General features: G+C 43.3%; 1 protein-coding gene across 4 annotated transcripts in view; it reads right to left on the bottom strand.

The window, feature by feature from the left end:
* The window catches only part of CEP350 (centrosomal protein 350), a 159,080-nt gene that overhangs the window by 85,160 nt on the left and 51,829 nt on the right, over window positions 1-22,091 (bottom strand). For all 4 annotated transcript variants that reach the window (XM_008263850.5, XM_008263852.5, XM_089299463.1 and 1 more), the window contains 7 exons: window positions 19,866-20,012; window positions 16,610-17,268; window positions 14,576-14,697; window positions 9,564-10,621; window positions 6,872-7,001; window positions 5,444-5,616; window positions 3,282-3,468 (listed from right to left, as the gene is read on the bottom strand). In XM_008263850.5, the coding sequence (XP_008262072.3) occupies window positions 3,282-3,468; window positions 5,444-5,616; window positions 6,872-7,001; window positions 9,564-10,621; window positions 14,576-14,697; window positions 16,610-17,268; window positions 19,866-20,012 (2,476 nt within the window). The remainder of the gene's footprint in view (window positions 1-3,281; window positions 3,469-5,443; window positions 5,617-6,871; window positions 7,002-9,563; window positions 10,622-14,575; window positions 14,698-16,609; window positions 17,269-19,865; window positions 20,013-22,091) is intronic.

The raw sequence follows: 22,091 nt of genomic DNA, 5'->3' as shown, positions 1-22,091 counted from the left end.
GGCACTGGTATTCCATATTTTCACTGGTTTGAGTCCAAGCTGCTCCATTTCAAATCCAACTCGCTGCTATTGTGTCTGGGAAAGCAGCGGAAGATGGCCCAAGCGCTTGGGCGCCTGTAACCACAAAAGAGACCTGGAAGAAGCTCCTGGCTCCTGGCTTCGGATCAGCCCAGCTCCAGCCATTGTGGCCATTTGTGGAGTGAACCAGCAGGTGGAAGACCTCTCTCTGTCTCTGTCTCTGTCTCTCCCTCTTTCTCTTTCTAATTCTGCCTTTCAAATAAATAAATCTTTAAAAGAAAAAGTCTGTTTTTAGCTTCCAATAAAATTTATGAGATAGTTTTCAAAGGTAAAATTTTTCGTTGTCCTCAGCATGAAGATATTTGAGAAAAAACAGTCTTGAGAGGCACTCACTTGTTTACCTTGATCTTTAGTTACCACTGACATTTTAAAGAAATGCCACCATCGTCCTCCCTTATCCATGGAGGACTCCCTCTGAGACTTCAGTGCCTTGGACAGTTTCTGGAACCAGACCTGAGAGCTACTACCTCTTTTCTTCTACTTCCCCAGTTTTCTGTTTTTTCATCTCCACTAAGCAATTAACTCACTCTGGCTGACCCTTCTGTCCTTGGGGGTGTGACAGCGAAAGTAGCATGAATCCCCTTCTCCTTCTTCAGAAAGTTCACTCTTATCGTAGACCTTAGCAAACGCAACATTTGATTTCTTTTCTTTCCTTATTACACACTTCTGCCTTTTCCCATAAAGGAAGCACTTCACGGCTTCTCTTTGGCATATCTAAACTGCCTGTATCACTACTCTTGAGCTTTGAGGTGATTATGAAGTAAAACAAGAGTTACGTGAATCTCCGCACTGTGGTTCCATGCAGTGACAACAGCTCTAAGAGCTGAAATGGCCAGTAGGTGACTAAGGGACAAGCAGTGTGTGGACACACTGCACAAGCCAATGACTCACATCCTCTGGAAGTCAGAACTGGATGGCAGAGATTTTATCATGCCACTCAGAATGGCACGCAATTTAAAACCTACAAATCGTTGATTTGGGGAACATTCTATTGAATATTTTTGGACCTCACTTGACCACAGGTAACTGAAACTGCAGAAAGCAAAACTGTGGGAAAGGGGGCCGGCGCCGCGGCTCACTAGGCTAATCCTCCGCCTAGCGGCGCCGGCACACCGGGTTCTAGTCCCGGTCGGGGCGCCGGATTCTGTCCCGGTTGCCCCTCTTCCAGGCCAGCTCTCTGCTGTGGCCAGGGAGTGCAGTGGAGGATGGCCCAGGTGCTTGGGCCCTGCACCCCATGGGAGACCAGGAAAAGCACCTGGCTCCTGGCTCCTGCCATCGGATCAGCGCGGTGCGCCGGCCGCAGCGCGCCAGCCGCGGCGGCCATTGGAGGGTGAACCAACGGCAAAGGAAGACCTTTCTCTCTGTCTCTCTCTCTCACTGTCCACTCTGCCTGTCAAAAAAAAAAAAAAAAAAAAAAAAAAAAAAAAAAAAAAAAAAACAAACTGTGGGAAAGGGGGGCATATAGTATTTCTAACAGTGCTAATTTTGTTTATGGAATATAAAAAATTATTGTAATCAATCTCAATTGAGAAATTCCAATACAACATCAGACAAAGTACTCTATCTGCACCTCCCATTATGGTTCACAAGAGGAACTGATACAGGCTTTGCAGAGAAGACTCACCTAGCGCGTCCAAAAGCTTATTTCCAACAATTGTAATACATTTGAAAAAGGGGAAGAAGGAACAAAGGACAGAGGTGTGTCCAAAGCCAAATAAGTTAACAAAATAACAGGTTAAATGGCTTTGAAGCCTGGAACTATTTTTCCATTGTGGATCTCCATGGGTAGGGAAAGGTGAGCCAGACTACAATGTGGAGCATTTAAGAAATTTATCTGGATACTGATCCTATTTTAAAAATGTTTAACTTGATAGGTTTTGTCAAATAAATTATCAGGGTATCTCTTCAAAGAAGGTTGAGTTTTCTGAGTTCTAGAATCACAAACAAAATTAGTTTTAAATATAGCAGTGATGGGGACCAGCACTGTGATGCAATAGGTTAAGCCTCTGCCTAAAGTGCTGGCTTCCCTTATGGGTGCCAGTTCAAGTCCTGGCTGCTCCACTTCCAATCCAGCTCTCTGCTAATGCCCTGGGAAAGCAGTGGAGGATGTGGGAGACCTGGAAGAAGCTCCTGGCACCTGGCTTCAATTGGCCCAGCTTTGGCCATCGTGGCCATTTGGGGAGTGAGCCAGCAGTTGGAAGACTTTTCTCTCTCTCTCTCCCTCTCTAACTCTGCTTCTCAAATAAAATAAATAAATCATTAAAATAAATAAGTAAATCTTTTAAATAAATAAATAAAAATATAGCAGTGATGGTGCTAAGGATGAAGTATTATTTGTAGCATGAAGGCATTAAAATGGATATCTGTATTTGTACATCAAATAATACTAAAAAAAAAGTTACTTAAAAAAGAAAAAAATTGTATTTTCTCAGATCCTCAGTTTCCAAAAGGACAAAACTAGTGCACAGACAAAAAGTCACATGGACAAGTTACTAGGAACTGTACAGAAAGCAATACCTGATAGTTACTTGTAAGCCATAAGCTTACAAACAGATCATAGTAAAAAGGAGAAGAAAACATGGAGTACGCAAGCTCCATGATCAGTATAAAGATGAGATTTCAAAATAGGCTTCAGTGGTCTAGTAGTTTGAGCAGGAGAGAAAAGCTTAAAAGAACAAATAAACAAGACCCAAGGGATGCTAAGCAGACAAACAAGACCCAAGGGATGCTAAGTGGTTGTGCGGAAAAAAGAATACAGTGAGAACACAATCTGCAGAGAAATAAGCTACTTCCTGGTGGAATCTAGCACAGATACTTCCAACAGAGCAGGTGCGCAGCGCTGATCTACAGCCTCACTGGGATCTCCCGAGCACCTCGCGCGAGGTAGATGTTTGCTCAGGAGACTGAGTCAAGGAAATGGAGGCAACGGCATTCGAGTTAGAAAGGCGGGCTGCACCTGAGCAGAGGATTTTGAAGGAGACACTGAACAGTTGAGGGGAGAGATGACTATATTTTAAAAAACACATAGACCAGGGCTATACATAAAGTTACAAAGTTTACTTAAAAAGGAAAGAATTCTGTAGTAGTTCAGAGGAGCACGGTAGTAAGACTGCGAAGCGGCAATCTTCCAGACTCCTTGGCCATCAGTGACTCTATACCACCAATCGAATGTGGATTGAAGTATGAAATGGTCATTGCTTTACCTCAGAGAGTGCCCAGAAAGCTCCTCCAAAGTGCTCTCCGTGTCCACGGTCTGCTCACAGTCCTTGAGGGAGAGCTTGCTGCTGGTCCCAGATTTCCTGCCTTGATGAGAGCCACGTTCTGAGCCGGACGGCACTTTCTCCTCATCAAGAAGTGAGTTCTGAACACTTCCAGTGAATGAATTCAACCCTGAAAAGTAAATGTAGTATGAAGCTGATTCCCAATGTTAGTTACTGAGAGGTTACTAATATAATCTTTAGATTTCTATTGAATTATGCTATTGAATAATTAAAAGAACAGACCAGAATACTTTTAAAAGGACAAGGGTATTTTGAAATTTTCATGACGTTCAAGAACTGAACGTCCACTGATGGGAGGCTGGATAAACAAAATAGTGGACACACAAATAACAGTTTATTAATCAGCCTTAAAAAGGAAGGACCTTTTATTTTAAAAAGATTTATTCTATTTAATATGACAGGCAGAGTTACAGAGAGAAAGAGATTCCATCTGCTGGTTCACTCCCTAAATGGCTGCAATGGCCAGGGCTGGGCCAGGCCAAGCCAGGAGTCGGGATTACATATAGGTCTCCCACACGGGTGGCAGGGGCCCAGGTATACAGGGACATCTTCCACTGCTCTCCCAGGCTCATCGGCAGGGAGCTGGAAGGGCATGGAATAGCTGGGCTCCAGACCAGCACTCATATGGCCAGGAAGGACATTTTGACACAGGCTTCAACATGGATTATCCTTGAACATATTATGCTTCATGAAATAAGTCAGTCACAAAAGGAAAAAAACTATAGGATTACACTTAAACGAGGCACCCAGAACAGGGAAATGTGGGGTCAAGAAGAACAGTTGTTATCAGGGGCTGAGAAAAGGGGAGAATGGACACTACTTAATGGGTGCAGAGTTTCAGTATGGGAAGATGAAACAATGTCTGGAGGTGGAATAGTGGTAATGGTTACATAATCATGAGACTGTAACTGAAGGAAATACCTGAAAATGGTTAAAATGGTAACTTTCACATTATGTATATATTACCACAATCAAAATTTTTAAATGGAGAGTTCACAGGGTGATCATTTTTATCAGGTTTTCTAGATTAACCCAGTTCTCCCCCCAGCCCTGCTTCCCACCTCTTTAATTCCATGAAAAGGGTTTAACTTTACAATTAGAAGAAAACAAATTTGGAAACAAAATCATCGCCTAGCCAGAGGACATCATGTGACTTCAGAGGCTGCTGCAGAGCCAGTGCTGTGGCACAGGGGGTTCGGCCATTGTCTGTGATGTTTTCACGTGGGCACCAGGCTGAGCCTCCACTGTTGCACTTCCAATCCGGCTCCCTGATAGCGGCCTGGGATGAAGCTTCTCCTATCTCTAGTTTAAAGATACCTGAGTTACTGAGTCTACTGATGCTCATGGATGTGCACGACACGCTTAAGTTTAATAAAACCAGTTGCAAATCAGTAATATTTGCATTAGTCTTTTATTTTTTTTGACAGGCAGAGTGGACAGTGAGAGAGAGACAGAGAGAAGGGTCTTCCTTTTTGCCGTTGGTTCACCCTCCAATGGCCGCCGTGGCCAGCACGCTGCGGCTGGTGCACCGCACTGATCCAAAGGCAGGAGCCAGGTGCTTCTCCTGGTCTCCCATGGGGTGCAGGGCCCAAGGACTTGGGCCATCCTCCACTGCACTCCCTAGCCACAGCAGAGAGCTGGCCTGGAAGAGGGGCAACCGGGACAGAATCTGGCACCCCGACCGGGACTAGAACCCGGTGTGCCGGCGCCACAAGGCGGAGGATTAGCCTATTGAGCAGTGGTGCCAGCCGCATTTGTCTTTTAAATGCTTCCTAAAGTGTGCATTAGCAGGAAGCTGGAATCAGAAGCTACAGTTGGTATTCAAACACAGGCCAGATATAGATGTGGCCATCCCAAGCAGCATCTTAACCACTCACACACCCACCCTGTGAATTCTTAGTTTTTTATCATAGCAAATGTACTCTTTTTGCATTAATATAAAGATTTATAAGCTATATATCAAAAGGTATTGCTATAATAAATAGGAAAGCTAATTACATTATTATCATAAAGAAATCAAGCCATAACTTTAGATCAGTAACACAAAGTCATTAGTAAGAGAAAAAGCCATCATGTCCACTTACATTCTGTTTTCCCCTTTCGCCCCCTCTTTCCTTTGGAAGAAGCAGAAGAGTGAGACGACGCGGCAGAATGGGCTTCTGAGGAATGCTGAGAGGTAGCGTCCACGGAGGAGAGATCACAGGCAGACTTCCTGCTGGCACGGTCCTCCTGGATGCCCAAACTGCTCCCACCAGCACTAGCAGAGAAAAAGGACAAGGAAGTAAAGAAAAAGGAAAGCCTTGGGGCCGGCACTGCAGCGCAGTGCATTAACGCCCTGGCCTGCAGTGCCGGCATCCCATATGGGTGCTGGTTCGAGACTCGGCTACTCCACTTCCAATCTGGCTCTCTGCTATGGACTGGGAAAGCAGTGGAAGATGGCCCTACACCCACGTGGGAGACCCAGAGGAGGCTCCAGGCTCCTGGCTTTGGATTGGCACAGCTCCGGCAGTTGCAGCCAATTGGAGAGTGAACCATTGGATGGAAGACCTCTCTCTACCTCTCTCTCTCTCTGCCTCTCCTCTCTCTGTGTAACTCTTTCAAATAAATAAATAAATAAATCTTTTTTAAAAAAAGTAAAGTCTTACAGCTAAAACTAAAGTACCTAAAATATATTTAAAAATATTTATGGGGGGCCCACGCTATGGTGCAGTAGATTAATCATCTGCCTGTGTTGTCAGCATCCCCTATGGGCACCAGTTCTAGTCCCGGCTGCTCCTCTTCCAATCCAGCTCTCTGCTATGGCCTGGGAAAGCAGTAGAAGATGCACGCACTGGAGAGCTGGAAGAAGCTCCTGGCTTCGGCCTAGCCCAGCCCTGGCTGTTACAGCTGTTTGGGGAGTGGGCCAATGGATAGATCTCTGTCTTTCTCTCTCTCTCTCTCTCTCTCTCTCTCTCTCTGTGTGTGTGTGTGTGCACGCGTGCATATCTCTGCCTTTCAAATAAATGGATAGATCTTTACAAAAGAAAAAATAACTAAATTACTTATTACTTGTGACATGGAGTCAAGTATCTATCTGATCTTTCTCAGTTTGATCACAGAAAACCACTTCTTAAGCTTTTTACAACAGTATACCACAGGGGAGTTTCCCAGTTCTGTCTTCACTGGGGTCACAGACTGATTTAAAAATCTACACTCTGTTCTTTATGTGTTAGGTCCTGTTCTAAGTATTTTCGATTTCATTGAAAACTCAGAACAATGCTGTGAAGCAGGCAGGTACTGTCAGTTACCCAGTTTTACACAGAAAACAAGACACAGAGAAGTTAAGTAATACATATAATTACAACTAATGAGGAAAGCCAGGTTTTAAACCCAGAGCTCATGTCCGTCCTGGTATGTTATAGATCCTCTACATGTTATTTTTAAACAAGTAAAATTCAACTCATATTCAGACCACAGTTTTCATTTATACATTTTTCTCAAGACTTTATTATATATTGCCAATATATTCATACTTGAGTTCAAGAGTTGATTTCCTTTCAGTCAAAGTCCCACTCCCTGGAGAGGAGACAAAATCATCTTCATAGGAAGCACCGCTAAGGGGCCGTGAGGCTGATGGTCCTCTGTCCAACCTGTCTTCAAATCCTGTCAAAAGCAGTAATCGAAGCATGGTGAAACAAAAACCAAACAAAATCCCAGCAAAGCGTTCTGCAGCATGGAGATCAGCGACATGGACGCAGGGCTATCTCAGTGTGCTTTTCCTGGTGTCTCTTTTCATCTTACCTTCGTATCTACAACATATTCTAAACTGATTATGAAAATCTTCAAACACACATGAAAACTGAGACAACACAGTAAAACCAGTATATCTATTACCCAGCTTCAATTACATTTTCCAACTCCCTATCACTTCTTTACCCCTCCAGAAGTAATCCCAAATAACATATTCTTTCATCTCTAAGTATTTCACTACAACTATAAAATCTTACTAAAAATCTAATAGAAGAATTTAAGAACAAACAAAATTTCCTATAAAACTGAGGATGTTGGGACCAGCATTGTGGCACAGCAGGTTAAGCCTCCGCCAACATCCCACATGAATGCTGGTTCCACTGCCAGCTGTTCCACTTCGGATCCAGCTCTACGCTAACGTACCTAGGAAAGCAGCAGAAAACGGTCCAAAGGCTTGGGCCCCTGAGCCCTTGTGAGAGACCCGGAAGAAGCTCTGGGCTCCTGGCTTTGGCCTGGCCCAGGCTGGCCCATGGCGGCCATTTGGGGAGTGAACTAGCAAATGGAAGATCTCTCTTTCTCTCTCTCTCTGTAACTCTTTCAAATAAATAGAAAATAAATCTTAAAAAACAAAACAAACAAAAAAACTAAGGGTGTTATTTAAGTATTTTACATTCATCAAAAGAAATCACCTTTAAAACCGAAATTTTAAATCAGCACCAACAGAAATAAGTGGCTAAACAAACAAACAAACAAAAACAGAATATAAATGTCAATAGTTAAAATGGGATTGTCAGTGAAGAAACTTAAAACAGTCTCATTCATGTAACTGCTTAAGTAAAAACTACATTTTGTGTTCAAAAAAAAAGAATATAAATGTCTGCCTGAGATCACAAGGAAGTGTCCAAACATAAACTCTAGGAAAACAGCAATATGACACCCATCTGAGCATAAGAAGAACAGATGGGATCAATTCTTCTGTTCTCTATATAGAGTAGAAATCTCCAACCTGGAATTCTAAGGTTGTATTAGTATAAGATGTGCAGAATCCAACTACAGCAGAAAGAACCGGGAGAGGGACTTGAAGGAAGGAACTGAGTCTATTATAGAAATAATAAGGTGTGTGGCAGAATTTCAGCAGTAAAAAAAGGAACATCGGATGCTATTGTTTTAGGATGCAAGTATAAAGCTACATTATTATTCAAAGTCCAACTGCTATTAAAATTAGTTTTGAGAAACAAGAATACAGTTATTTTCATATTAGAAATGTTATTATATTGCCCCTCTAATTCCTGACAAGTGTATTTCCAAGATTCCCAAGTCACTGTATTAAGCAATTTATATAGTTTCTATTTAAATACATAACCATGGTCACAGAAAGCCTAGTATACATTTGGCACATACCAAGTCCTGAATATCACCTAGGAATTGTCTAAAGTTTATAACAACAACTGAAAAATGAAGTTTTACTGAATTAATTACTAATACTCTAGTGGATACTTGCAGATAACTTAGAGGATGACTATCATAGACAATATAAGTCTCCATTATCCTCATAATGGACAAGGAACAATGTGTACGTAAGTATATATCTTATACAAAAATTCTGAATTTTTCTAATAAAAAAACTATATACATGAAGGGGCTTCAAAGAGTTAGTGGAAGGGCAGGCATTTCACCTAGCAGTTAAGATGCCAGCATCCCACACCTGGTCACCTGAGTTTAATTTCCGGCCTGGTTCAGGACACCAGCTTCCTGCCAATGCAGACCCGGGAGGCAGCAGGGGTGGCGCCTGCATGGGAGACCTGGAGAGTACTCCCAGCTCTGGCTCTAGCCCTGGTGCAGCCCCAGCTGTAACAGGCATTTAGCAGTGAGCCAGTGGTCAGGAGCTCTCAATCTCTGTCTGTCTCTTAAATTAAAAATACAAAAATTATATAAAAAGGTAGTGGAGGCCGGCGCCGCGGCTCACTAGGCTAATCCTCTGCCTTGCGGCGCCGGCACACCGGGTTCTAGTCCCGGTTGGGGCGCCGGATTCTGTCCCGGTTGCCCCTCTTCCAGGCCAGCTCTCTGCTGTGGCCCGGGAGTGCAGTGGAGGATGGCCCAAGTGCTTGGGCCCTGCACCCCATGGGAGACCAGGAGAAGCACCTGGCTCCTGCCATCGGATCAGCGCGGTGCGCCGGCCACAGTGCGCCGGCCGCGGCAGCCATTGGAGGGTGAACCAACGGCAAAGGAAGACCTTTCTCTCTGTCTCTCTCTCTCTCTCACTGTCCACTCTGCCTGTCAAAAAAGAAAAAAAAAATTAGTGGAAAGTGGAATTAAGTGTGCATTTTCCACAAACTTTTAGAGGCCTCCTGTATTTCTAACTACCACTTGTGGTACATAGTGTGGAGGGGTACTGTGGCATTTAATACATATATACTGAAATAATTTATCTTACAACAACATACAAATAGTACAAGCCTTACTTGTTTTTCTCACCTTTTCCATATAACTGATAGGATTTTGTAAAAATATTAATAACACTATGCGGACTTCCTTTAGCCAATTCTTCCCACGGTCCTTTGCTTTGTGTGCTACCTATGTGGCCCAGAAGTGGCAGGAATTTTTCAGCTTCCTTCTGAAACTCTTTGATAGGTTCGTAAGTATTTCTTTCTCCAGCACAAAATTCCTTTTCTTTCAAGATACCAGAAGCCTTTAAAAGGCGCTGTCCATCCTGGCCGCCCTCTTCTTCGGAGAGACTCCCCTCACTAAGAAGAGGCCCCTCACTGACAGAATCTGTGCTGGAACCGAGAGACATTTTGGCCTTGTCTTGAGAACAGGGCTGCATGTCGGAGCTCGAAGAGTCAGTCTGTCTCTTACACAACTGCGCCAGGAGCCCTCCGGGTCTGGGACCAGGGGATCTCATTCTGAGGCTTGTTATGGCACTCTGAGGTCTTATCATCTCAGGAAGCTTTTTAAATTCACTAAGGCTGCCTACCCCAGGAAGATCGTCATCCAAAGCTGCATGAGACACACAGGTCCCCAGCATCTTTTGGATTCGTGCAGAGAAGACGTCTTCGGTCTCTTCTTTCACAGGGGGGCTTGCAGCTTTGCTCCATGGCCCGTCCTCTTGAGGAGCGTCCTGCACGCGATATTCAGTGTTCCACACTGACCCATAATTAATGTGGGCTCCAGCTAATTTCTTGGCTTCACTTTCAATCCTGCTAGACAAGGAAGCAGCTGTTGCTTTCAAGGCTTCAATGCGATCCAGTTTACTCTTATACTGGCTGGCACTAGGTTTTAACAAGGCATCGGAATGCGCAGCTGGTGAGGGCAGATACGGTTGAGGTGTATAAGTTAATGGCCCTGAAACCATATTATGATTTTTCCTAGTTGGTAAAACAGATTCAAAGTCCTTGTGCAAAATTCCTACATGCTCTAGACTCAAAAGATGGGATAGTAGGTTTCCAGCTGTTCCAACAAGAGGCTGTGGCTGAGAATGAACTCGTGGGCTCAACCTGTCGGGCTGCATCCATGTAGGCTCCATCAAGTCCCTTCTGGAAATGAAAGTCACAATATGATAGTTAACACAGCAAAACCGTATCTGGCAGAACTAAACCACCCTTTTGTTTTTTTTAAGTTTTGGTTTTTTTCTGATTCTAAGAGTAACACACAGGCACTGAACAAGAACAGACAAAAATGATCACTCAAAGCTAAACGATCACAAAGAGCTGCTACTAACAGTCCACTTAAAGTTACCTCCCTCCAGTCTTTCTCAATATGTATGCTGTGTTTTGATGGTAGTGTCTGAACAAAAACAGGATTTCACCATACACACTGTTTTTTTTGTTTTTTTTTTTTTTTTTAATTTTTGACAGGCAGAGTGGACAGTGAGAGAGAGAGACAGAGAGAAAGGTCTTCCTTTGCCGTTGGTTCACCCTCCAATGGCCGCCGCGGCCGGCGCACCGCGGCCGGCGCACCGCGCTGATCCGATGGCAGGAGCCAGGAGCCAGGTGCTTTTCCTGGTCTCCCATGGGGTGCAGGGCCCAAGCACCTGGGCCATCCTCCACTGCACTCCCTAGCCACAGCAGAGGGCTGGCCTGGAAGAGGGGCAACCGGGACAGAATCCGGCGCCCCGACCGGGACTAGAACCCGGTGTGCCGGCGCCGCTAGGCGGAGGATTAGCCTAGTGAGCCGCGGCGCCGGCCCCACCATACACACTGTTAAGCACTGTATTCTTAGACAACAATTTTTTAAACAAAGAGAAGGCATTAAAAATCTTTAAATCTCTGAAGAAAACTCTTTACATTGGTTCTATGCTTCCCTTTAAAATTTTCATGAAAGAAAAATGCTTAACACTACTAAACATTAATGCAGACAGGATACAGAATATTTAATCAACAAATATTTACTTAATGCTGAACACTGATACTTAGCACTGGGAATACTAAAGAAACAAGATCACTACAGCTGACTTCTAAACAAATTAATAACATCAAACAACACAAAACAGTTCTGGTTATGAATATACAACACAACACAGGATGCCCATACAGTCTGAAGACAGAGGGCTATGATTTGAACAGGATCTGCTCCTCAGATCATGCAGATGTTGAAGTCCTGAAGTCACGCACCGATGATGTGACGCAGGATTGATCTAACTGTGGTGTCTGAAGGAGGGGCTGCGGGGAATTAACAGAACTGGACTAGACTACTGGGGTGGATCCCCACTGCTGAGTTATGGTGGCTTTATAAGGAAGGACCACAAGATGAGCAAGCCCCTCCACTTCTCTGTGCTTCCTGGCTCACCACCGTGTGATCCTTCCTCTGTATGCCACCCTCATCAGATTCCAGACTCATGGGGACACCTGATTTTGGATTGTGAACCTCCCAAACTGTAAGCCAAACTAAACCATTTTTCTTCTCTGGTAGATCCTCTCAGCTACGTGTTGAAGTAATGAAATCTGACTAATACATAGAGTACAGAAAGATACCCTAACAGCATTATATATATTTGCTGATGTTTACTGACCATAGACTCCCTGTATATAAAGGTATACTACAGAGATTAAAAGCTTATGAAGGGGCCAGTGCTGTGGCATAGCAGGTAAAGCTGCTGCCTGCAGTGCCAGCTTCTCACATGGGTGCCAGTTTGAGACCCAGCTGCTCCACTTCTGCTCCAGCTCTGTGCTATGGCCTGGAAAAGCAGTGGAAGATGGCCCAGGTCCTTGGGCCCCTGCACCCACATGGGAGACCTGAAAGAAGCTCCTGGTTCCTGGCTTCAGATTGGCACAGCTCCAGCCATTGCGGCCACCTGGGAAGTGAAATCAGCAGATGGAAGACCTCTCTCTCTCTCTGCCTCTCCTTCTCTCTCTGTGTAACTCTGACTTTCAAATAAAATATAAAATAAATACCTTTTTTTTTTTGACAGGCAGGGTTAGACAGTGAGAGAGAGAGACAGAGAGAAAGGTCTTCCTTCCAATGGTTCACCTCCCAAATGGCCGCTACGGCCAGTGTGCTGCGCCAATCCGAAGCCAGGAGCAAGGTGCTTCACCACTAGTTTCCACTTTTGAAAAACACAGTTAAATCTTCAGCCTCCATTACCTCTTCTGTTAAGCAGGAACATGAGTGCCAAACTCGGGCTAGTACAAGGATTAAGTTAGGTAACACATGCAGGGGCCAATGTCGTGGTGCGACAGGTAAAGCCACTGCCTGAAACGCCAGCATCCCGTATGGGCCCCGGTCCCAGCTGCTCCCGCTCTGATCTAGCTCCCCACTAACACACCAGGGAAGCAGGAGAAGATAGCCTGAGTGACTGAGCCCCTCCCACCCGCATGGGAACCCAGATGGTGCTCCTGCTCCTGGATCCCAGCACAGCCCTGACCACTGCAGCTGCTGGGAGTGAGCCAGTGGATGGAAGGCCCCCTGCCCCCCCTTCTCTGTTTCTCCTCCTCTATCTGTAACTCTCTCAAACAAATGAAATAGATCTTAAAAAAAAAGATAACACATACTAAGTTCTTAGATTACTGCCTCACATCAATGAAATAATCAATGTTTTTACCAACATTATCCTTCTCGAGGAGCAGGTGGGAGCCATGTGTATTAATTCAAAATTGGAAAGTAACTGGATCTTTCTGTACAGTCCCAGTTTCAAAATCTTTCTCTTCCCAAAGTGGTTACTATAAAGTATAATTCATAACTATGGAATCTCAAAATTACCCTGACTTCCATAATCAAGTAGATTTTTTTTACTTATTACAAACATTATGTAAAAAAAAGATTTTCTTAAGAAAGTTTAAGATAAAATAGTCCAGATTCTGAAATCAATTCACATATTCATACATATATCCAAACCTAGCTCTTAAAGGACAAGATGAATAAATTGGTATGTCATATGAAGAAATTTTTGAATAATTATGGATATAGAAATGTCTTTTTAAAAGTTATTTACCACAGCGCAGGTGCTGTGGTGCAGCGGGTTAAAGCCCTAGCCTGGGGCGCTGGCATCCCATATGGGTGCTGGTTCTAGTCCCGGCTGCTCCTCTTCCCATCCAGCTCTCTGCTGTGGCCTGGGAAAGCAGTGGAGGATGGCCCAGGTTCTTGGGCCCCTGCACCCACATGGGAGACCTGGAGGAAGCTTCTGGCTCCTGGCTTCGGATTAGCACAGCTCCAGCCATTGTGGCCATCTGGGGAGTGAACCAGTGGATGAAAGACCAATCTCTCGTCTCTACCTCTTTCTGTAACTGTCTTTCAAATAAATAAAAACAAATCTTAAAAAAAAAAGCTATTTACCACAAATACTTTATTTTTTTTAAAGATTTATTTTATTTATTTTAAAGTCAGAGTTACACAGAGAGAGAAGGAGAGGCAGAGAGGGGCGGGGAGTAAGAGAGGGAGGGAAGGAGGTGTTCCATCTGTTGGTTCATTCCCCAATTGGCTGCAACGGCTGGAGCTGCACCAATCTGAATCCAGGAGATTCTTCCAGGTCTCCCATGTAGGTACAGGGGCCCAAGGACCTGGGCCATCCTCCACTGCTTTCCCAGGCCACAGCAGAGAGCTGGATCAGAAGTGGAGCAGCCAGGACTTGAACCGGCGCCCACATGGGATGCTGGCACTGTGGGTGGCGGCTTTACCTGCTACACCACAGCGCTGGCCTCAACCACAAATATTTTAAGGCATTATTTTCACTGTATTTAATTCATCCAACACACTTTTATTGTGTGTTTAGTTCAGGAAAGGCAAGAACACTTCTGACTACAGAAGGAATTACATTAATTACATTAAAGGACAGGTAAAATTCAAACAACAGAGGAGAGCACACAGGCAGTAAATTCAGGCATAGCTGGACATCACGCCGAAGTATCCAAAAGAAGATATTAACCAATTTCTAAAGAAGCCTCTCTCTGCCCTTGGGCTCACATGGAAGGTCAGTCAAGAACAGTCACTAAACACAGGCCACACAGTGAATTTATGGAAAGAATCTTAAATCCAATTTCCTTCTGCCCTTTTACCGTGCAAGAGGTTGTGGAGGTTCCGACAGAGACATGTCACTGCTGGAGGACGCACTTGGGGGACGTTCCTGTACTTTGTTTTCTTTATCAGATTCTCCGGAAGGCTGATACCCTGGTCTGGCCTAGGAAAAAAAAGATATCAAATTTACCTGACTCACAAAGATATGTTCAGGTAGCACATGAGATAATCTTTAAATCACTTCAGCTTTACAAAGATCATAAAAGGTAGGGTTGTCTCCCTTAAACAAAACCAAAGCACATTTAACATTATAATTAACAGCAAATGTCATCCAAAACCCAACAAGGGCACCTAATCCTAAGTGCATAATTAACAGGAAGAAATATCCTTTACTTTTTATTTTTATTTTTTTATATATATTTTTTGACAGGCAGAGTTAGACAGTGAGAGAGAGAGAGACAGAGAGAAAGGTCTTCCTTTTTCCATAGGTTCACCCCCCAAGTGGCCGCTATGGCCAGTGTGTTGCAGCTGGCGCGCTGCGCCGATCCAAAGCCAGGAGCCAGTGCTTCCTCCTGGTCTCCCATGGGGTGCAGGGCCCAAGCACTTGGGCCATCCTCCACTGCCTTCCTGGGCCACAGCAGAGAGCTGGACTGGAAGAGGGGCAACCGGGACAGAATCCAGCACCCCAACTGGGACTAGAACCTGGAGTGCCGGCGCCGCAGGCGGAGGATTACCCTAGTGAGCCGCGGCGCCAGCCAGAAATATCCTTTACAAACCTCAATTTTTTTTAACTTGGTTAACAGCAATAACACAGTACCGACCCTTCTCAGGGTTGTGAGGATTTATTGAAGCTTCAGCCTATAAGGTCTTTAAAACAGCATGTCATAAGCCAATCCAAAAAAGACAAATACCACATGTTCTCCCTGCCTTGTGACAACTAATATGGCACCTAAAAGGTAATCTACAGAAGTGAAATTGACACTTTGAGAAGCAATGACTTTGAACAGCCCTTGTCTTGGCTGTTGAGGAACATTTTTTTTATACTATGTGTTGAATTCTTCACTTAGCATAGAGTTAATCATATGTGTTTAAAGTTAACTGAATACAGATCTTAGTAAAAAAAAAATATGAATGACAATAGGAGAGGGAGAAGGAAGAGGGATGGGAAAGTAGGTGGGAGGGCAGGTATGGTGGGAAAAATCATCATGTTCCTAAAGTTGTAATTATGAAATGGATGAAGGGGGCCGGTGCTGTGGCATAGCGGGTAAAGTCGCTGCCTGCAGTGCTGGCATCCTATATGGGCGCTGGTTCAAGACCCGGCTGCTCCACTTCCAATCCAGCTCTCTTCTATGGCCTGGAAAAGCAGTAGAAAATGGCCCAAGGCCTTGGGCCCTTGCACCCAAATGGGAGACCCAGAAGAAGCTCCTGGCTCCTGGCTTCAGAGAGGCATAGCTCTGGCCATTGCAGCCAATTGGGGAGTGGACCAATGGATGGAAGACCCTCTATCTCTCTCTCTCTCTCTCTCTCTCTGTCTACCTCACCTTTCTGTGTAACTCTGATTTTCAAATAAATAAATCAATCTTTTAAAAAAAACACTTTCTTAAAAAAAAAGAAATGTATGAAGTTTGTATTCCTTAAACAAAAGGTTTCTGGGGGAGGGGGGGTGAGGACAGTATGTCATAATACTCAGTTGTTATTCTTGAAAACATAACACACTAAACTAGGATATTCTCTAATTTCATCCCAGATCACAAAACTAAGTATTTCCTCAGCATAATCTAGTTAGGAATATTTGCTCAGAACTACCATGAAAACTAGACAGGGCTCTAACTAATAATAATGAAAAGATACCAATAACAAACAGTGTAGGAAACTCTTATTTCAGTTGTTATTTTTTACCATATCTATATTATTCTTTTTACTAATAACAAATTCCACAAAAAGTCATGATTGTTTTAAATATTATCTGAGCATATGTCCAATATGAGGAGTGGTGGGTAATTTTCAGGTGGTACAACAAAGCGTATCCACTGTTCCTAACCATGACCACGCCCCTTTGCACTCCTGTCACTTACCTGTGCTTCCTGGGTGACGTGCTGATGGGACGCCTCTTCAAGCAAGGTCTTTTCGAGCAGCAATTTGGAGTAAGTCTCCTGCAGCCGCCTGCTCGCTGCTGGGTCAGCAGGAGGCACGGCTCGTGCTTTAGCGAAGGCCTCCTTCTGTTTCCGATAGAGCTCCTGCAAGCGTTTGTTCTTCTGTTCAGTAGCCTCCTTTTGAGCCTTTTTCTCTTCATTTTGCTTCCTCTTCCTTTCCTCCTGCTGGCGAACAATGTACTGTCGTACTTCATCCGTGTCATAGTGGCGCTTTTTGGAAATAACAGGGGGGTCTTCGTTAGCTGTTATTTTGTCGGGTTTTCTTTTTACTGGGCTATGACTTCTGGGAACTGGTACTGGCGCTGATGACTTCTGATTCTGTAACTCCCCGGCCTCCTGCCTTGCCGTCTGGACCGCGGAATCCAACTGTAGGTCATCAAGAATGCCACGAATCTCAACAGGTAAGAAGTCCTTATTTAAGGCAGTGTTTTCCTCCTGTTTATTATCTGGAAGAGACGGAGCTAATTTCTTTATATTATTTTCAGATCGAGTCCTACTTCTGGAACGTTCTGAGCTTCGGGGAAGATGTCTCTGTGACACATCCAACTTGGAATCAGATTCGGCTTTTCCAATATGACCCCCTGCAAAGGATTAACTGTTAGTAATATATTAAAATTCTGTATTCAATCCTAACGTTTACTGCACCAATAAGAAAATCGGAGAAGTTCACTTTATCATAAACGTAAATTCAAATACCCAAGTCTTCTAAAGAATAATATAAAAGCAAAGAAAACTCTTGTTTTTTACAGCAGTAAAAGAAAAATTTCAATCTTTTGAAAAACTACCTTGGGATTTAAAAAAAAATGCATCTTTTAATGTTTCTGAACAAAGGACAGACCTTATGGCTGATGAGAGCATTAATGATTTCTCTCACATGCATATTTAATGTTACTAATCCCCTGCCTCCACAATCCCTCAAAAAGCTGTTAAAAATGAATAATCCTGTTAGTTCTTAAAAGGTATCTCGATTATAATCAAGGAATTGAATCTTGAGGTGTATTTATTTATTTATTTGAAAGGCAGAGTTAGAGAGAGACGAGACAGAGATCCTCCATCTGCTGGTTCACTCCCCAAGTGGCAGCAGTCAGGGTTAGGCCACATCGAAGCCAGGAGCCAAGAGCTTCATCCTGGTCTCCCACATGGGTACAAGGGCCCAAGTACTTGGAGCATCTTCCACTGCTTTCCCAGGTGCATTAGCAGGGAGGGAGCTGGATTGGAGGTAGAGTGCCTGAGGCTCAAATCGGCGCCCACACGGGATGTCAGTGTCCACAGGGGATGCCAGTGTTACAGGCAGCAGCTTAACCTGCTATGCCACAATGCCAGCTCCAAGAATGCTTTTAAAATAACATTTTAAAAGTCTTACAAAGATCAGACTATGCATGCCAAATCCAAATAAAGGCATTAAAATATTAATATTCCTGAAAATTCTCTAACACTGACTCATTTCACAATTACATGACATGGTACCATATTTAGATTTTATTGAGTTCATTATAGTACTTCTGAAAGTTTAATTTCTAGTTCCGGTTGGTAGAGCAAAAGTTACAACTGATCTTGCATATGACTGCTTTCATATGTAAACAACATTTATAAAACAAAACTTCAGGTATTTTTTAGACTTTCACCATACTTCTAGAAAAGAAGACGAACTTCAGTAAGAGGCATACGCAGTACACTCTCCTGCCAGAATGCCTCTTTATCTCTTGCTTATTCTGGAGCCCTAACACTAGAGCAGTATCTGCTACACAATGAGTATTCAGTAATTATTTGCTAAATAAATGTTAAACGTCCACAATTCTCTAATGTGGGGGTAGCGAACATCCAGCCCACAGGCCATGTAATGCCCACGGAACCACTTGGCCTGGCCCTGCCAAGACAACTACAGGCAGAACTCAAAATTCATTAAATCTAGAGCAGGCCAATTTTTAAGTTGATAATTTTGTATGATCCACGAATGATGTTATAAATATCCAAATGACCTCTGGCAGAAAAAAGGTTCCCTGCTCTGCTTAATAAATGACAGAACAAACTAAACTAAAGACAGTATGCAAAAAAAAAAATCACTTCATCATCTAAATATTTATTGACATGGCTTAATTTTTATTTGCAAGACAGATGAAAATGTAGAGGAGCAAGGGGCCGGTGCTATGGTGTAGTGGATAAAGCCACTGCCTGCAGTGCCAGAAACCAGTATGGGTGCCAGTTCAAGTCCTGGCTGCTCCACTTTCAATCTCTGCTTTGGCCAAGGAAAGCAGTAGAAGATGGCCCAATTCCTTGGGCCCCTGCACCCACGTGGGAGACACGGAAGAAGCTCCTGGCTCTGACTGGCACAGCTCCAGCCGTTGCAGCCAATTGGGGAGTGAACCAGCAGATGGAAGACCTTTCTCTCTCTCTCTCTCTCTCTCTCTCTCTCTCTCTCTCTCTGCCTCTCCTCTCTCTGTGTAACTCTGACTTTCGAATAAATAAATCTAAAAAAAAATGGAGAGGAGCAAATACAAAGTGTAGATTGATTTCCATATACTAAAACACAAGTTGCAACTGCATTTCTCACTGAATCCACTGCCAAAGCTCAAATAAATCGAGGTAAATTTTGCTGCAAAGAAAGAAAGCTGGCCTGTAGCTATTTATAGTCATTTCCCAAAATTAGCATGCATGAAAAAAGTAACTAGTAATTTTAAGCAGCATGTAAAATATTTCAAAAAGAGAAAAGCAATGGGTTTGAGGGTCAAATATAATTCTTAACCCTGCCCTAAATTCTGCCACCCTCTGACTCCATACCCTTGAGAAAAATACTTCTCTCAGAGTCTGCTTCCTAATCTGTCAAGTAAAAAAGTCCAGCCTTATAAATGTATGCCTGTGTTTGCGTTCGTTGGGCTGAGACAGACTGGACTCACTTCTCTGAAGGGCCCTCTATGAGTCTAACAGGATCAGCTGAAATAATGCCTTGACAGTCACAAATGAAATTAATACAATATAAAACAGACTTCGTGGGAAAGATGGGCACAAGATCCGCGTGCAGAGGCTGTCCACAGACAAGTCCAGCAGAACCTCCCTCTGCGAGCCACATTCACGACTGTACACCCAAGTCCCACAGCATTCTCAATGGTGTTTTCTTCTCCACGCACCCACAAGCAAACTCCCATTGTTTTCCTCAAAAATTCTAATTACAACCACTCACCAGGTTTAGCACTTCTTTCTCTTCCACTTCTGTCACTTGATGCTGTTCTTCGCTCTTTCTGTTCCATTCTGGGTGCAGGTCCCAAAATCTTCTTTACTAATTTTTGTCCATCTCGCCAAGAAGATGTACTTATCAAACGACTACTACCTAAAATATATATATATATATATATATTGCACTGAATTTAAAACTAAAACTTTAACTCTAAGTCCAGGTTTTATAATTAATTTTATCTTCTTCTACTAGAGTAGAATATAATTGTATTTTTAACCCAAAGTCACTAAAATCAGTTAACAATTTGCTTGTATCTTGACTTACCCACACATCTCAAGTAAGTATAAAATGTTTTAAAGTACCAAATGATAATGATTCCTGAAACCTCAGTACTAAGGCCCTGAATTAAAAAATGTTATTCAGCATAGGACAAAAACGTCTCAATTATAATAAGTGGCTTAGCAATAACTAGCACAATATACAGGATATGAAGAAGTGTGTTTGCCAAATGAATGAATGACTTAAGTTAAGTAAAGGAAAAAAAAATTTGAGAAAACTAACACTGATCACCTTGGAAGGGGACTACAGGGACTTTCACATTGTATTTTACAGCTAGAGCTAGTATTTTACAGCTATAGCTGTTTAGACTATATTACTATGTATAAACCATGACATCACAAAAGCAATTATCATCAATACTTTAAATTGCCCTCAAATAAAAGTTCATAAATGTAATACTGTGTTCCAATAAATATATCTGTTTGCTAGGAGAAAAAAATTTTCATCTACAAATTTCAGACTATAAGAAAATTAATATCTCGGAGAAGATCTGCGTGTTCAGGGAGGTATGGCCATAGACTAGACCACCATCGCAACATAGTCACTTAAAAAAATGATGTGGAAGACTTTTTATAAAATAGAAACAAACATGAGAATTTTCTAAGATGTAAAAAACAAACATGAAATATCTATAAATGTTTAAACACAAAGTAATATAAGAAACTGAATACCAATGAAAATAAGAATAACACTTCAAACCTAATTAAAAAGAAAAAAATTTTTACATTAATAGCCAGTATTGGCAAAATTACAATTCAACAAATTGCAATATCATGCTCCTTATCTGTTTTTCACATAAACAGTTTATTTATCCAAACACAATACAGACAAAATATCCTACGAATACAAGGGAGGTGGCACCCGTGGAGATGTGCACACAGCCCGGGGTTCTGAGATCCCGCAGGCTGGCGGCTAGGACCCTGCGGGCGGTGAAGCAGGCCTACATCCGAGAGCAAGGGGACTAGCACTGTGGGCCTTACCCAAATATAAATTCCTAATTTACGGAGGCTGAAATACTTACATCAACATTAAAATAAAGCGATTATTAAATCAAGCATCCAAGACTGAAGGAAGATACTGGAGCACTGGGTATCTCCACCAAATCCTCCCCTAGGCAACTAGTACTGTAGGCAGGCAACCTCAGATTTGCAAATGTGCTGTAAACAAGTTCTTGCCAAACCAATCCCTTCTTTATTACCAGGCCACAGGTGGCTGCCAATGAGGGCACAGACTTCTTGGCCTGTGTTCCAACCCTTTTCTCCTATTCCACTGTTACGGCAGCAAGTGAGTGAAGACTCTTCACCTGGGACGTGGAGACTTGCTCAGCCAGCGGCTGCTGTGCTTAGTCGTGCTGGCAGGCTTCCAGCCCTGTCTCCTGCTAGGATGTGGGCTGGAATTTAGATTTGCAGGGGTGAGGGTAGGGAGTGATCTTTGAAAAGCATCTGCATAGAACAGCTCTCCATCCCAGAGTCCCCTACTTCCTGGGAAAGGCGCACCCCTTCCACGAGGTTCAGCGTGCTGCGGGGATTCGCTGTTGGATTCTCTCCCGGGCAAGAACTCTGAGGGCGATGGCCAACACGTTCAAAGTGCTAGGCCACCACGGCCAGGCCAGCAGCACGCACGGGCTGGGGCTGAGCAGCGGCAGCGGGGCTTCCTTTTGTCTCTTTACTAACATATTGCTTGGTGAAGTATCAGTTGGGTAGTTTTTTTAAAAAACAAAACATATTATATGTCAGGGATCCCAGTGCTAATTCCCCTTGATCAAATAATCCAAGTAACAGAAATTTATACAATAGAAATAATCTAAAAGAAAGAAAAAAGGAATGAAAATGTTGACTATTAGCATTTTTTATCCCAGAATAACCTCCATATTGAATGGTGCATACAACTCCT

The sequence above is a fragment of the Oryctolagus cuniculus genome, chromosome 7 (assembly GCF_051225735.1).
Source record: "Oryctolagus cuniculus isolate XC-2025 breed Fujian yellow rabbit chromosome 7, ASM5122573v1, whole genome shotgun sequence".
In the NCBI taxonomy this organism is placed as follows: Eukaryota; Metazoa; Chordata; class Mammalia; order Lagomorpha; family Leporidae; genus Oryctolagus; species Oryctolagus cuniculus.
This window is presented reverse-complemented; position numbering and strand designations above follow the sequence as displayed.